This window comes from Oncorhynchus tshawytscha, linkage group LG04, assembly GCF_018296145.1.
Source record: "Oncorhynchus tshawytscha isolate Ot180627B linkage group LG04, Otsh_v2.0, whole genome shotgun sequence".
Taxonomy (NCBI): Eukaryota; Metazoa; Chordata; class Actinopteri; order Salmoniformes; family Salmonidae; genus Oncorhynchus; species Oncorhynchus tshawytscha.
In genome coordinates, this window is record NC_056432.1 from 12,656,800 (window position 1) to 12,674,246 (window position 17,447).

General features: G+C 46.5%; 1 protein-coding gene across 8 annotated transcripts in view; it reads right to left on the reverse strand.

The window, feature by feature from the left end:
- Positions 1–17,447, reverse strand: part of rtkna (rhotekin a) — a 113,869-nt gene that overhangs the window by 17,240 nt on the left and 79,182 nt on the right. For all 8 annotated transcript variants that reach the window (XM_042320338.1, XM_042320339.1, XM_042320336.1 and 5 more), the window contains exons 2-4: positions 7,896–8,095; positions 7,668–7,729; positions 2,225–2,278 (exon numbers count right to left, since the gene is read on the reverse strand). In XM_042320338.1, coding sequence (XP_042176272.1) covers positions 2,225–2,278; positions 7,668–7,729; positions 7,896–8,095 — 316 coding nt within the window. The remainder of the gene's footprint in view (positions 1–2,224; positions 2,279–7,667; positions 7,730–7,895; positions 8,096–17,447) is intronic.

Here is a 17,447-nt window from a genome sequence, read left to right on the forward strand (position 1 = left end):
GTCTTTACTGTTTTGAAACTTCTGTATGTGTAATGTTTACTGTTAATTTTTGTTGTTTTTCACTTTATATATTCACTTTGTATGTTGTCTACCTCACTTGCTTTGGCAATGTTAACACATGTTTCCCATGCCAATAAAGCCCTTGAATTGAATTGAATTGAGAGGTAGAGAGAGACAAAGACAGACAGACAGACAGACAGACAGACAGACAGACAGACAGACAGACAGACAGACAGACAGACAGACAGACAGACAGAGACAGAGAGACAGAGAGAGAGAGACAGAGAGAGAGAGAGAGAGAGAGAGAGAGAGAGAGACAGAGAGAGAGAGAGACAGAGAGACAGACAGACAGAGAGAGAGACGGACAGAGAGAGAGAGACACAGAGAGAGAGAGACACAGAGAGAGAGAGACAGTGAGACAGAGAGAGAGAGACAGACAGAGACAGAGAGGTAAAGAGAGAGAGAGGTACAGGTAGAGAGAGAGGTATAGGTAGAGAGAGAGGTAGAGAGAGAGAGAGAAGTAAGAAAAGCAGCATGTGGAAGACATTTGACTAGATTTCCCCACTTGAGAACTCCTCTGGCACTATCTGCACCCTCTGTGGATGTTTTAAACAGACGGAGGCTACAGAGTAAATTATTGGAGGATTGTGGGTTTGGCTGTCAAACTGGACAGACTGGGATGAACAAACACCAACTCTAGCAGCTGTTGGACTTGGACAGCCGCACTGTGAGAGTCTGGCCTAAGTAGTTTTAAGAGTGTTCTTCACATGCAGCACGGTGTGTGAGTGTATCGTTTTACACTAAATGTATTTGGGAGTGTGAGTGTATCGTTTTACACTAAATGTATTTGGGAGTGTGAGTGTATCGTTTTACACTAAATGTATTTGGGTGTGTGAGTGTATCGTTTTACACTAAATGTATTTGGGAGTGTGAGTGCAGGTGTGTGTGTGCATGCATCAAAAGCGCACACTCTATCATTGCCATCTTAGGCTTCCTTATCTTCCCACTGCACTTAAAAACCTGCACTAATTGCCTCATTATAGATCTATTAGGTCATGCAGACCTCACCAAGGAGTCGGGTTTCAGACCTCACCAAGGAGTCGGGTTTCAGCACTTTTGTTATTTTTACCATAACGTTTTGATCTTAACACGTAGCAGTCAACATAAACCATAACACAGCGCTATCAAAAGAGCACCTAGAACTACAAATACCAGATCCTACGCAGATCCAGGCCTCTTTGCTGCAGTAGCACAGACAAAGACAACAGAACAGAAGAGGGCTGTCTGTGCAGCAGGTTTCTAAGCCAGAGGCCATCATACCCAATCACTTACTGTTGGAATGTTTGCTTGTCAGTGAGCTGCTGACTTTACAGAGGGAAAAATAGAAACGTACATACATTTCAATAGCCGTACAGAAGTCTTTTTAAAAGAGCATGAACTGTTATGCTCACATGTTCAGTGCTTCAGTTCTAATACATTAAGAGTTCTCTTTCCCAGGGCCCGTATCCACAAAGCGTCTCAGAGTAGGAGTGCTGATCTAGGATCCGATCTCCCACCTGTCCATGTAATGTTATTCATTATCATCTAAAAGATTAAACTGATTCTAAAATCAGCCCTCCTACTCTGGGAGGCTTTGTGGATACCACTTTACCCAAATTCTAATCAATTCACATGGCTTCACTCACTCAGTTGACTCACATCACATCTCTTCACACAAAATCAAAGCGATGGATAATAGCACATGAATCAGTGAGGAGTCTATTCACACCAGTTCCAGCACACTGATATGACTCATTGATGAGTCTATTCACACCAGTTCTAGCACACTGATATGACTCATTGGTGAGTCTATTCACACCAGTTCTAGCACACTGATATGAATCATTGATGAGTCTATTCACACCAGTTCTAGCACACTGACATGAATCATTGATGAGTCTATTCACACCAGTTCTAGCACACTGACATGAATCATTGATGAGTCTATTCACACCAGTTCCAACACACTGATATGACTCATTGGTGAGTCTATTCACACCAGTTCTAGCACACTGACATGAATCATTGATGAGTTTATTCATGCCAGTTCTAGCACACTGACTCAAATCAAATCAATTGTATTTATATAGCCCTTCGTACATCAGCTGATATCTCAAAGTGCTGTACAGAAACCCAGCCTAAAACCCCAAACAGCAAGCAATGCAGGTGTAGAAGCTCTCCTCACCTCCTTTGTTCTTGAAGTACTCTGTGTCTTTCCACATGAGAGGGATCCGCAGGTCTGCAATGACAAAGGACAGTCAGAGTGACAGTGAAATCCATCACAAATGTAAGATATACACAACCACAAACTCATACCACACACACACACAATCTTTTATCTCCCCCACCAGACAGTTACTGTCATAATGCGCGCGTCCGCGCTTGTGTGTATGATGATGAAGCCCATTCTCTGCACTGAGCTTACTCGCTAAACGGCTTCCTGTCGACCCAGTCAATCAATGATAAGTCACAACTTCTGTTCATCAACTGTGTGTGTGTGTGTGTGTGTGTGTGTGTGTGTGTGTGTGTGTGTGTGCCCCTCCAGCTGTGAGCAGTCCGAAGCAGACAGGCAGTCCGAAGCAGACAGACAGACCTCAGAGCCCCCTGTCCTCCTGTCCTCCCACTGAACCAGCGCAGTTCATCATAATCCTTTAATTACCTCTTCTCTCTCCTACTCCCACCCTCATCCTTTTATGTCAGTTTGTTATGATCCCCATTGGCTTTGCCGAAGCAGCAACTACACTTCGTAGGTCTACAAAAAACATGACAAGTAACAAAACATTGATAGACAAGGAAAGTCACACAAATGTCAAATACAACAATATCCAAACAATGCAACTAAAACATTATACAAACAATACAACTAAAAAAATGATGTGTGTGTTAGAGAGTGTGCCCTCACAGTCTCCGCCTTTCCATTAGTTGTTATTTTGTATTAAAAAAAAATGTAAAGGTCATTTTGCTGTTTGCTTGAGTAATGGGAGATGGAAGGGAGTTCCATGCGATCATGGCTCTGTATAAAACTATGCATTGCTGTCAATTCCTTTTGGACTTGGGGAACGTGAAGAGACCCCTGGTGGCATGTCTTGTGGGGTATGTACGGGTGTCTGAAGAGACCCTTGGTGGCATGTCTTGTGGGGTATGTACGTGTGTCTGAAGAGACCCCTGGTGGCATGTCTTGTGGGGTATGTACGTGTGTCTGAAGAGACCCCTGGTGGCATGTCTTGTGGGGTATGTACGGGTGTCTGAAGAGACCCCTGGTGGCATGTCTTGTGGGGTATGTACGGGTGTCTGAAGAGACCCCTGGTGGCATGTCTTGTGGGGTATGTACGGGTGTCTGAAGAGACCCCTGGTGGCGTGTCTGGTGGGGTATGTACGGGTGTCTGAAGAGACCCCTGGTGGCATGTCTTGTGGGGTATGTACGTGTGTCTGAAGAGACCCCTGGTGGCATGTCTTGTGGGGTATGTACGTGTGTCTGAAGAGACCCCTGGTGGCATGTCTTGTGGGGTATGTACGGGTGTCTGAAGAGACCCCTGGTGGCATGTCTTGTGGGATATGTATGGGTGTCTGAAGAGACCCCTGGTGTCATGTCTTGTGGGGTATGTACGGGTGTCTGAAGAGACCCCTGGTGGCATGTCTTGTGGGATATGTATGGGTGTCTGAGCTGAATGTTATTTGATTATGCAGACACTCTGAAATTTGTCACAGTATTCCTCAAAAAAACTAGAAGAGAATCAGTTAATCTCTCGTCAACCAGGAAAGACTGGCATGCATGCTGTTGATGTTAGTTCTCTATGTGCTGTTAAGGGCAAGGTGTGCTGCTCTGTTCTGAGCCAGCTGCAGCTTTGCTAGGTCTTTCTTTGCAGTACATGACCATATTACCAGACAGTTATCAAGATAGGACAAGACCAAAGCCTGAACAACTAGTACAGTAGACTTTTGTCTAATGATAATTGACCATCCAATGTTATACCTAGGAGTTTTGCTTCCTCAACTTGCGCAATGATCACACCCTTTTATGAGTAGGAGTATGTTTACATGCAAACAATAATGAGACTATTGTGGATAGTCAGATGTTTACATGGACACATCTGAAATCAGGTTACCTGATGGCACTCTGATCAATGCCGAAAATCACCAATCAAACTAAACGTTCTACCACAGCGACCATGTTATTTTTGGGAAGCATGTTTGATTCTGAGTTCGGACATAATATATCATGTTTGTTTGTGAAAACTACTTCTAAGACTCGTACATTCAGTTCCGACTTCACTCGCGCTAAAGAGGGAGATTTGAGCTCCCGGTGCTGGCACATGAGCAGATCAGATACACCACTGGAATCAAATCAAATCATATCAAATCAAATCAAATTTTATTTGTCACATACACATGGTTAGCAGATGTTAATGCGAGTGTAGCGAAATGCTTGTGCTTCTAATTCCGACAATGCAGTAATAACCAACAAGTGATCTAACTAACAATTCCAAAAAAACTACTGTCTTATACACAGTGTAAGGGGATAAAGAATATGTACATAAGGATATATGAATGAGTGATGGTACAGAGCAGCATAGGCAAGATACAGTAGATGATATCGAGTACAGTATATACATATGAGATAAGTATGTAAACCAAGTGGCATAGTTAAAGTGGCTAGTGATACATGTATTACATAAGGATGCAGTCGATGATATAGAGTACAGTATCAACGTATGCATATGAGATGAACAATGTAGGGTAAGTAACATTATATAAGGTAGCATTGTTTAAAGTGGCTAGTGATATATTTACATCATTTCCCATCAATTCCCATGATTCAAGTGGCTGGAGTAGAGTCAGTGTCATTGACAGTGTGTTGGCAGTAGCCACTCAATGTTAGTGGTGGCTGTTTAACAGTCTGATGGCCTTGAGATAGAAGCTGTTTTTCAGTCTCTCGGTCCCAGCTTTGATGCACCTGTACTGACCTCGCCTTCTGGATGACAGTGGGGTGAACAGGCAGTGGCTCGGGTGGTTGATGTCCTTGATGATCTTTATGGCCTTCCTGTAGCATCGGGTGGTGTAGGTGTCCTGGAGGGCAGGTAGTTTGCCCCGGTGATGCGTTGTGCAGACCTCACTACCCTCTGGAGAGCCTTACGGTTGAGGGCGGTGCAGTTGCCATACCAGGCGGTGATACAGCCCGCCAGGATGCTCTCGATTGTGCATCTGTAGAAGTTTGTGAGTGCTTTTGGTGACAAGCCGAATTTCTTCAGCCTCCTGAGGTTGAAGAGGCGCTGCTGCGCCTTCCTCACGATGCTGTCTGTGTGAGTGGACCAATTCAGTTTGTCTGTGATGTGTATGCCGAGGAACATAAAACTTGCTACTCTCTCCACTACTGTTCTATCGATATGGATGGGGGTGTTCCCTCTGCTGTTTCCTGAAGTCCACAATCATCTCCTTAGTTTTGTTGACGTTGAGTGTGAGGTTATTTTCCTGACACCACACTCCGAGGGCCCTCACCTCCTCCCTGTAGGCCGTCTCGTCGTTGTTGGTAATCAAGCCTACCACTGTTGTGTCGTCCGCAAACTTGATGATTGAGTTGGAGGCGTGCATGGCCACGCAGTCGTGGGTGAACAGGGAGTACAGGAGAGGGCTCAGAACGCACCCTTGTGGGGCCCCAGTGTTGAGGATCAGCGGGGAGGAGATGTTGTTGCCTACCCTCACCACCTGGGGGCGGCCCGTCAGGAAGTCCAGTACCCAGTTGCACAGGGCGGGGTCGAGACCCAGGGTCTCGAGCTTGATGACGAGCTTGGAGGGTACTATGGTGTTGAATGCCGAGCTGTAGTCGATGAACAGCATTCTCACATAGGTATTCCTCTTGTCCAGATGGGTTAGGGCAGTGTGCAGTGTGGTTGAGATTGCATCGTCTGTGGACCTATTTGGGCGGTAAGCAAATTGGAGTGGGTCAAGGGTGTCAGGTAGGGTGGAGGTGATATGGTCCTTGACTAGTCTCTCAATGCCCATTAAGATGTTTACACGTCATGATAATTCAAAAGATTGCCCAGAAAACCAGGTGTTTTAATCAGCAGATGCTTATTTAGATTTTGGCCATACGCCGATTAATATAAGTAGAATAAGGTGTTTGCATGACTATTGCATAATCTGCCTACTGGCATAATCAGTTGAATATCGAATTATTACTGTGAGCTCACTGGCTTTGGGTGCTGACATGTAGAGTGTGGAATCAGCCGCAAGCATACTCATTCTAGCTTTGTGTAAGACCAGTGACAAATAATTTGTAAAAATAGAGAAGAGTCACGTTCCAAGGCAACTGCCCTGAGGGACACCGCATTGTACATATCTGATGTTAGAGAAGCTTCCATTGATAAACAACTCTGTAGTGAAATAGTCATTGAAATGATCGGCAACATCGAAAGGTTTTGTTATAAATAAACCATCACCTTCAATGAACGATGGAGATTAATTGGGTTTTCTGCCCATGATATCATTTAAGGTACTCCAAAGTATTTTCCCATTGTGCTTTATGTCATTTATCTTTATTTGGTAATACAAGTTATTTTTCTTTGTGTTAAGTTTAGTCACAACATTTCTCCATTGACAATATGTCAACCAATCAGATGAGCAGCATAACTTGTTTGCCACCTCTTTTGCATAATTTCTTTAAACCATAAAATGTTTAAATCCTCACCCCTTGTTCCCTCCCCCTCCACACCTAACATCATCCTCACCCCTTATCCCCCAAACCCATTCCTCCTTCTCCCCCAACCCTTCATTCCTTATCCCCCCCAACCCATTCCTCCCTCTCCCCTCAAACCCATTCCCCCTCCCCCAACCCATTCCTTCTCTCCCCCAAACCCAGTCCTCCCTCCCCCAAACCCATTCCTTCTCTCCCCCAAACCCAGTCCTCCCTCCCCCAAACCCATTCCTTCTCTCCCCACAAACCCAGTCCTCCCTCTCCCCTCTCCCCCAAACCCAGTACTCCCTCTCCCCCAAACCCAGTCCTCTCTCCCCCAAACCCAGTCCTCTCTCTCCCCCAAACCCAGTCCTCTCTCTCCCCCAAACCCAGTCCTCTCTCTCCCCCAAACCCAGTCCTCTCTCTCCCCCAAACTCAGTCCTCTCTCTCCCCCAAACTCAGTCTCTCTCTCTCCCCCAAACTCAGTCCTCTCTCTCCCCCAAACTCAGTCCTCTCTCTCCCCCAAACTCAGTCCTCTCTCTCCCCCAAACTCAGTCCTCTCTCTCCCCCAAACTCAGTCCTCTCTCTCCCCCAAACCCAGTCCTCTCTCTCCCCCCAAACCATTTCTCCCTCATTATACCCCCCTTTTCACTTAGCCTAACCCCTTATCCCACACTCAGCCTTTAAATTAATCCCTTTCCATAACCCACATACCCTCACCCCTCCGTAGTGGGGGGGTCCTCCTTGGAGGGTGGCTATGAGACCCAGAGACGATCTTGCTTATCATCATGAGCCCGCCCCCCTCAGCATGACGGACAGCATATGCATGGCATAATAGGAGATGAGACAGGGTGTCAGGGCCTGATGAAGTGGACTACATGAAGCTCTGCTATTGGGTAGACATGCAGCTTTCCTTTACATAGGTACACACACACACGCACACACACCTGGGGCCTACCTGAGATGGCCACCTTTCCTTTACAGGGTAGTCTGTCGTCCGTAGGCCCTGCGTCCGATGACCTAGTAGAAACAGAAAGAAGAGGATGACAACAACGGAAAATCTCATTGTAAACCCTGCTCAATTGCCCACTCAGACCACATTAAATCCTTCACCCTATGGGTATAACTCCATTTATGCACCTAAGTTCCTACCCCGCCCCCTTGCCCTGCCCATTTGCCCTCTGACCTTAGTGCAACCCTCTGCATGACCTGGGCCTCCTTCATCCTCTGCAGCTCCGACATGTAGGCCATGATGCGGGTGTTGCAGGTGAGCAGGCTCTTGGAGGCCTCCAGGGCCTGTTCTCTCTGGGAGCACGCAGCCAGCAGCTTACAGGCCCCGTCACGCATCCGGATCTCATGGTCTATTTTCTTCTGGATGTTACTGTCCTGCAGGCAGAGAGAGAGAGGGAGGGAGAGATGGGTTTGGACATATTACTGACTGGAACAGGGTTGGTCTTTGAGGAGTGAGACTGTAACAAGAGGGTAAGTGTGACAGTTCAGTTTAAATGTGACAATGACTGTGGAGAAGAGCGTTTGTGTTTATGGGAGAAAGAGGGCAAACGTGTGTGTGTGTGTGTGTGTCTCGTGGGCCCATTAGTGGGGTGTATCCCTGAAAGCATTCTGGTGTCTCTGTGCGTTGAGGCGTGGGTCAGTCAGGGCACAGAGTAGTCAGGAAGAGGCTGTAAATATGCCCTTAAACTCTTCTGCCTCCCCTCCGGCACGCAGACACCAAGATGCTTAATCATTTAACACACCTGTCTATATAAGATCCCACAGTTGACAGTGCATGTCAGAGCAAAAACCAAGCCATGAGTTTCAAGGAATTGTCTGTGACAGGATTGTGCCGAGGCACAGATCTGGGGAAGGGTACCAAAACATTTCTCAGCATTGAAGGTCCCCAATAACACAGTGGCCTCCATCATTCCTAAATGGAAGAAGTTTGGAACCACCAAGACTTTTCCTAGAGCTGGCCGCCTGGCCAAACAGAGCAATCGGGGGAGAAGGGCCCTGGTCAGGGAGGTGACCAAGAACCCGATGTTCACTCTGACAGACCTCCTGAGTTCCTCTGTGGAGATGGGAAAATCTTCCAGAAGGACAACCATCTCTGCAGGACTCCACCAATAATGCCTTTGTGGTAGAGTGGCCAGACAGAAGTCACTCCTCAGTAAAAGGCACATGAAAGGCACCAGAGAAACAAAATTCTCTGGTCTGATGAAACCAAGCTTGAACTCTTTGGCCTGAATGCCAAACGTCATGTCTGGAAGAAACCTGGCACCATCCCTACGGTGAAGCACGGTGGCGGCAGCATCATGCTGTGGGGATGTTTTTCAGTGGCAGGGAGACTAGTCAGGATCAAGGAAAAGATGGAAGGCGCAAAGTACAGAGAGATCCTTGATGAAAACCTGCTCCAGAGCACTTAGGAACTCAGACTGGAGCGAAGGTTCACCATCCAACAAGACAGCGAGCCTAAGCAGACAGCCAAGACAACACAGAAGTGGCATCAGGACAAGTCTCTGAATGTCCTTGAATGGCCGAGCCAGAGCCCAGACTTGAACCCGATCGAACATCTCTGGAAAAATCTGAAAATAGCTGTGCAGCGACGCTCCCCATCCAACCTTATAGAGCTTGAGGGGATCTGCAGAGAAGAATGGGAGAAACTCGCCAAATACAGGTGTGCAAAGCTTGTAGCATCATACCCAAGAAGACTTGACGTTGTAATCGCTGCCAAAAGTGCTTCAACAAAGTACTGATAAAAGGGTCTGAATACTTACGTAACTGATTTAAGTTTTTATTTTTAATAAATTAGCAAAAATGTCTAAAAAACTGTTTTTGATTTGTCATTATGGGGTATTGTGTGTAGATTGATGAGGGGAAAACAATTTAATACATTTTAGAAAAAGGCTGTACAGTAACAAAATGTGGAAAAAGTGTACACACACACACAGTCACACAGTCAAAAGTTTGGGCACACCTACTCGTTCAAGGGTTTTTCATTTATTTTTAGTATTTTCTACATTGTAAATAATAGTGAAGACATCAAAACTATAAAATAACACATATGGGATCATGTAGTAACCAAAAAAAATTGTTAAACAAATTAAAATATATTTTATATTTGAGATTCTTCAAAGTAGCCACCCTTTGCCTTGATGACAGCTTTGCACACTCTTGGCATTCTCTCAACCAGCTTCATGAGGTAGTCACCTGGAATGCATTTCAATAAACAGGTGTGCCTTGTTAAGGCCGTCATTGTAAATAAGAATTAGTTCTTAACTGACTTGCCTAGTTAAATAATGGTTAAATAGATGTATATATTTTTAATGTTTACCAAGGAGAGAGACAGAGGGGGAGATGATAGAGAGAGAGGGGGATAGAGAACAATATAAAGAGAAGGATGAACCTTAGGGAAAAGCAGGAGAGAGATAGGGAAAAGCAGGAGAGAGAGATAGAGAGCAAGATCTGGGTATAGTGGGCAGGCACAATTAGTCTGCCACAACTATGTGTCTGCCCACTCCACCAGATCCCTTCCTCTCTCTCTCCTGCTTTCCCTCTCTACCCACCCAAAGCATGGCTGCAGTGAGGGAGGGAGGGGAGGACCTGGGGAGGGAGGGAGCGAGGGAGGGGCAGGGGCAGGAGAGGGAAGCAGTGAGGGGCAAGGCCAGGAGAGGGAGGGAGTAAGGGGCAGGGCCAGGAGAGGGAGGGAGTGAGGGGCAGAGATAGGAGAGGGAGGGAGTGAGGGGCAGAGGTAGGAGAGGGAGGGAGGGAGGGAGGGGCAGAGGTAGGAGAGGGAGGGAGGGAGGGGCAGAGGTAGGAGAGGGAGGGAGGGAGGGGCAGAGGTAGGAGAGGGAGGGAGGGAGGGGCAGAGGTAGGAGAGGGAGGGAGGGAGGGGCAGAGGTAGGAGAGGGAGGGAGCAAGGGAGGGGCAGGGCCAGAAGAGGGAGGGGCAAAGCCAGGAGAGGGGTGAAGGAGGGGCAGGGCCAGGGCCAGGAGAGGGAGGGAGTGAGGGGCAGGGGTAGAAGAGGGAGGGGGAGCGAGGGAGGGGCAGGGCCAGGAGGGGGCGAATGAGGGGCAGAGCCAGGAGGGGGAAAGGCAGGGCCAGGAGGGAGGCAGGGCCAGGAGAGGGAGGGAGTGAGGGGCAGGGCCAGGAGAGGGAGGAGTGAGGGGCAGGACCAGGAGAGGGAGGTATTGAGGGGCAGGGCCAGGAGAGGGAGAGGCAGGGCCAGGAGAGGCAGGGCCAGGAGAGGGAGGTATTGAGGGGCAGGGCCAGGAGAGGGACGTATTGAGGGGCAGGGCCAGGAGAGGGAGGGAGGGAGGGGCAGGGCCAGGAGAGGGAGAGGGAGGGGCAGGGCCAGGAGGGCCAGGAGAGGGAGGGGCAGGGCCAAGAGAGGCCCCAGGGAACTGTAGGCTATGATCATGGGGGCGAGAGGAACGCACATCAGCAGACTGTCATTAACACACAACACATGGGCTCTCTCTCTCTCCTTCACATACACACGCAAGCTTGTCACACGTAAACATACACTTGCAAGCACACACACCCTAGTTTCAAGACATGCACAAAGAAACAGGCTCAGACTTTGTTCGTCTATCCATCCCTCATACACACAAACACAGAGACATAGCCTATGCTAACACAAACACAGAGACATAGCCTATGCTAACACATACACACAAACACAGAGACATAGCCTATGCTAACACATACACACAAACACAAATTCCACCAGACGCAAATATACAAAAAATTTAATAAAATCACCCAAAACCAATGGCTTGTTCAAGTAGGACAGTGGTTCTCAACTTTTTTCGGTTACTGTCCACCAACAAAATGTTGCTCTACCTGAAGTACTCCTAAAGTACACTTTCATATGCATTTTACCAGTTAGATTTTGGTCTCATGATTCTTCAAATAGCCCCTATGGATGGGCCAAGTAGCCCCTATGGATGGGCCAAGTAGTCCCTATGGATGGGCCAAGTAGCCCCTATGGATGGGCCAAGTACCCCCAGGTGTCCTAGTACCCCTGTTTGGGAACCACTGAAGTAGGACACTCTGTTATAGTTTGGTTCTGGCACCATGGGTTACGAGGTATGATAGTGAACTGGGGGGGGCATTCAGCCTGATCACTAAAAATAGACGGCTGTTTGATAAGGTCCTGAGAACATCATATATGTCATCCTTTGCAGAAACAATAAAAATGATTTCCCAGCACTGAACGCCAACTCCTGATGGTTGATAGTTGGCGGAAACAGCATGTTGTTTTTAATTATAACCACTTGGAGTGAATACCTAAACTTAACCCTTTGAGTTGTTTCTGTTTTAACCCTGTAACCAGGCGGAATTGAACCTGTAACCAGGCGGAATTGACCCTGTGACCAGGCGGAATTGACCCTGTGACCAGGCGGAATTGACCCTGTGACCAGTCGGAATTGACCCTGTAACCAGTCGGAATTGACCCTGTGACCAGGCGGAATTGACCCTGTGACCAGGCGGAATTGACCTTGTAACCAGGCGGAATTGACCCTGTGACCAGGCGGAATTGACCTTGTAACCAGGCGGAATTGACCCTGTGACCAGGCGGAATTGACCCTGTGACCAGGCGGAATTGACCCTGTGACCAGGAGGAATTGACCCTGTGACCAGGCGGAATTGACCCTGTGACCAGGCGGAATTGACCCTGTGACCAGGCGGAATTGACCCTGTGACCAGGCGGAATTGACCCTGTGACCAGGCGGAATTGACCCTGTGACCAGGCGGAATTGACCCTGTAACCAGGTGGAATTGACCCTGTAACCAGGCGGAATTGACCCTGTAACCAGTCGGAATTGACCCTGTAACCAGTCGGAATTGACCCTGTAACCAGTCGGAATTGACCCTGTAACCAGTCGGAATTGACCCTGTAACCAGTCGGAATTGACCCTGTAACCAGTCGGAATTGACCCTGTAACCAGTCGGAATTGACCCTGTAACCAGTCGGAATTGACCCTGTAACCAGGCGGAATTGACCCTGTAACCAGGCGGAATTGACCCTGTAACCAGGCGGAATTGACCCTGTAACCAGGCGGAATTGACCCTGTAACCAGGCGGAATTGACCCTGTAACCAGGCGGAATTGACCCTGTCCAAGGCACAGACTTCTCCCTCCGGTCTGAATGTGTTTCCCAGTCTACAGCCAGAGTGCTGAAGTCACCAGGGCCTGAACGAAATCTGCAGTGGTCTAATGGTGGAAGAACCAGAGGCTTTGTCCCAATACACATAGCACTGAACAGAACCAGCAAATGTAATAAACTATCCACAAACAACTCACAAGACACACATGGTAAGCAGATGTTATTGCGAGTGTAGTGAAGTGCTTATGCTTCTAGATAATACACACAATCTAGTAAAGGAATGGAATGAGAATGTATAAGTATAAAATATATGGATGAGCAGTGACAGAGCGGTTAAGATGCAATAGATAGTGAAGGATACAGTATACAATATATACATATGAGATAAGTAATGTGAGATATGTAAACATTGTTAAAGTGAATAGTGTTCCATTTATTAAAGTGGCCAATGATATCAAGTCTGTATGTAGGCAGCAGCCTCTCTGTGTTAGTGGTGGCTGTTTAACAGTCTGATGGCCTTGAGAAAAAAGCTGTTTTTCAGTCTCTCTGTCCCAGCTTTGATGCACCTGTACTGACCTCGCCTTCTGGATGGAAGCGGGGTGAACAGACAGTGGCCCGGGAGGTTGTTGTCCTTGATGATCTTTTTGGCCTTCCTGTAGCATCGGGTGGTGTAGGTGTCCTGGAGGGCAGGTAGTTTGCCCCCGGTGATGCGTTGTGCAGACCGCACCACCCTCTGGAGAGCCCTGCGGTTGTGGGCGGTGTAGTTGCTGTACCAGGCGGTAATACAGCCCGACAGGATGCTCTCAATTGTGTACCTGTAAAAGTTAGTGAGGGTTTTTGGTGACTCCTGAGGTGCTGTTGTGCCTTCTTCACTACACTGTCTGTGTGCGTGGACCATTTCAGTTTGTCCGTGATGTGTACGTCCAGGAACTTTCCACCTTCTCCACTACTGTGCCATCGATGTGGATAGGGGGTGCTCCCTCTGCTGTTTCCTGAAGTCCACAATCTTCTCTTTTGTTTTGCTGACATTGAGTGAGAGGTTATTTTCCTGACACCATACTCCGAGGGCCCTCATCTCCTCCCTGTAGGCCGTCTCGTCGTTGTAATCAAGCCTACCACTGTAGTGTCGCCTGAAATTTGATGATTGAGTTGGAGGCGTGCATGGTCACACAGTCATGGGTGAACAGGGAGTACAGGAGAGGGCTGAGAACACACCCTTGTGGGGCCCCAGTGTTGAGGATCAGCGGAGTGGAGATGTTATTTCCTACCCTCACCACCTGGGGGCGGCCCGTCAACGAAATTACGTTGAACCAACATGGAATAGACGTTTAATTGACGTCTGTGCCCAGTGGGAATGGACGGCTTTAGGCATACGTGCGACTGTGTGTTTGTCGGGAGAGTATCAAATCAAAGACATAGTGTGTGACTGCTGCCAGCTGTTCCCACACAAAGGCACTGAGTGTTCCAGTGCAGCTGGGCCCCTGCTCAGAGGGGAGCGGTGTGTGTGGTTGTGGACAGAAAAAGAAGATATATATATATATATATATATATATATATATATAATCACATATATATAATCACATATATATATGGGTGCATGCGTGTGTGAGAGTAGGAATGTTTTAGCGTGATGTTTCAAATGCCTTTTCGCGGTCGGTATCGCAAGAATTAAGGTGAGTATTTTTTCTTTCAGTTTTATGAGCATTCTGTTTTTTTGGTCTCGTCTCCTTCACTTCTTCTGTGCACCTTCCCACTCGCACAGACACCAAGCTCATTCCCCTGCCACTCACAACAACAAAGAGACTAAAGATCACTTCTTCCTCTCTGACGCCAAGCAGTTTCAACTCGCTATTTGAATCTGAGGTTTGGTCCGACATAAAATCGGCCATATGGAAACCGACACACATTATTTTACTGTAATAGAGGAGAACTTAACATTTGTAACGATACCCTTTTTATGTCTCAACTCCCACAATGTTGAACAGATCTTTTGCTTGACATTAAAAATAAATATTATGTGGCTACTCACAAGACCTGTGTTAATTTTCTATCATGCCTGAAACCAGAAGTTGGTGATTATTAACCAATGTGCATTGTCCATAAATCTGGTTAAATTTGGAACCAAAATGTCATTTTTATTTTTATAAAATCTCTCTATATATATCGTGAATCGCCCACGAGTAAAAACAACAATAATAATACAACAATCTGATTTTAGGCTATATCACCCAGCCCTATGTGAATGTGTATTTGCATGTGTGTGAGGGTTTAGTTTGAAGAGACCAAGCCTGTCCATGGTGAAAGGAAAGTGCCTAAGAGCTTCACAACAACAAGCTCATCCGTTAAGAGTAGAGACTGGCAGCCAAGCCAAGCCCTGCTTACAGACTCACTAAGACCTTCTGGCAGACTCACCCTCATGAACTGAGATTAGCTTGGTTTGTTATCAATTACACAGGGCTAGTACCACTTGTACCTCATAAAGTGTCCTCAAGGCTCAGGTTTTAAAGGTGTGACTAAAATAAGTAGGCTAATCTGAGAAGATACTGAATTTACCAAATTAATTCATTGGTGTGCACATTCAGAGAGTTAAAACCTCCAGAATATTTTTTTCAATTTTCATCTAAAATGACATTCCCAAATCTGAGCTCAAGACCTGAAGCAAGGATATGCATATTCTTGACACCATTTGCAAGGAAACACTTTGAAGTCTGTGGAAATGTGAAATGAATGTAGGAGAATAACAGATTCTATCTGGTAAAAGATAATACAAAGAAAAAAACATGCGTTTTTTTGCCATTTTTTTTGTACCATCATGCAAGAAATGCAAGAGAAAGGCCATAATGTATTATTCCAGACGGATCCAATTAACCATCGTTTCTCTGTTCAAAATTTTGTATCAAGAATTCCCAAATGTACCTAATTGGTTAATTAATAACTTTTCAAGTTCATAACTCTGCACTCTCCTCAAACAATAGCATGGTATTCTTTCACTATAATTAATAGCTACTGTAAATTGGACAGTACAGTTAGATTAACAATAATTTAAGCTTTCTGCCAATATCAGATATGTCTATGTCCTGGAAAATGTTCTTGTTACTTACAACCTCATGCTAATCACAGCCTACGCTAGCTCAACTGTCCCGAGGGGGACCCACCAATCCTGTAGAGGTTTTAAGCCACTGTGCCCCGGTAGGCCGTCATTGTAAAGAAGAATTTGTTCTTAACTGACTTGCCTAGTTAAATAAAGGTTATATTTAAATATGATATTTGGGCCATATCGCCCAGCCCTAACTCCACTACATTCCATTGTCTGCCAATCTAACAGGAATGGGAAAAACTCTAATGAGAATGATTGGCATAACTGACTGTCCGGGAGCTGCAAGAGGAAATTAATTACACACAAAACCATTATGCACAGCAGGGCGCCTATACACACACACACACACAAGCATAATAGACAGTAGAAAAGGCCCAGTGTTAAATTGTAGGTTGGAACAAAGCCACAAACTACTACACATGTTCAGAGCACTGGCTCGTTAACTGATTAGCTGGCTTTTCTTGTAAGCTAATGGAAGAGAAAAGAGAGGAACTGTTAAGATAGGCCTAGGTAGGACCCTGATCAAAGTCTCCTATGATCTCTCTCAACGAGACCTTTTTGATTCTTCTCTTCATCCTGGAATTCAATTGAAGAAAGACGGAGCGAGAGACAGACAGATACAATGCAGAGAGAGGAATCTGCTGTGGAAGAGAGGAGGGATGAGGGGGAGAGGACATGGTGTGCCAGAAAGAGATAGACCCCACTTGTGGTGCCTGTACACACACACACACATACACCCCACACACAGTCACACCCACACTGCTGGTGGCTGCGTGGCACTCTCTAATCCAGGGCTTTTCTGTGTCTGAAGCTGGATGAGGAAATCAGGGCTAATCAGATGAGCCGTTCTAGCTGGCCCTTAAACTCCCTCCCCCCCTAACCCTCCCACTCTAACCTTCCCCTAATATAGACTTCCAGCAGACATTGCAGGGGGACCTTGGACCCTGGGTGACTACACACATAGACCACACATCCAAAACATGCATACACAAACACACCAAACGAAAACAAACACACCCTGACTTAACGTCACTGCTGCTGCCTTATTTAGAACACACACACACACAAGACATAGAAGTAGATAGCAAGTAGAAGATGCTTGTGGTGATGCTGTGAGCAGGACCATTGGCTCTGCCACCTTGTCATATCATTACATTTACGTCATTTAGCAGACGTTCTTATCCAGAACGACTTACAGTACAGTAGTGAGTTCGTACATTTTCATACTTTTTTCCCGTACTGGTCCCCTGTGGGAATCAAACCCACAAACATGGCATTGCAAGCGCCATGCTCTACCAACTGAGCCTCATGGGACATTGAGGGGACAGTGTTCATCATCATATATGTGACTCGTTTTAGGAGACTAGGCATATGTCACGCGTCACTACTTCACAGGAGAGCCTTATTAACAAACTTGTATGCCACCTGTAAATACGAATAAATAGTTTATATTACAAGCCTAGTTGGTTGAGCCATGGAAAAAGTCAAGAACCTTCCCGGTAGCCATGATTGCCTGAGATAATGGATGGGCTGGC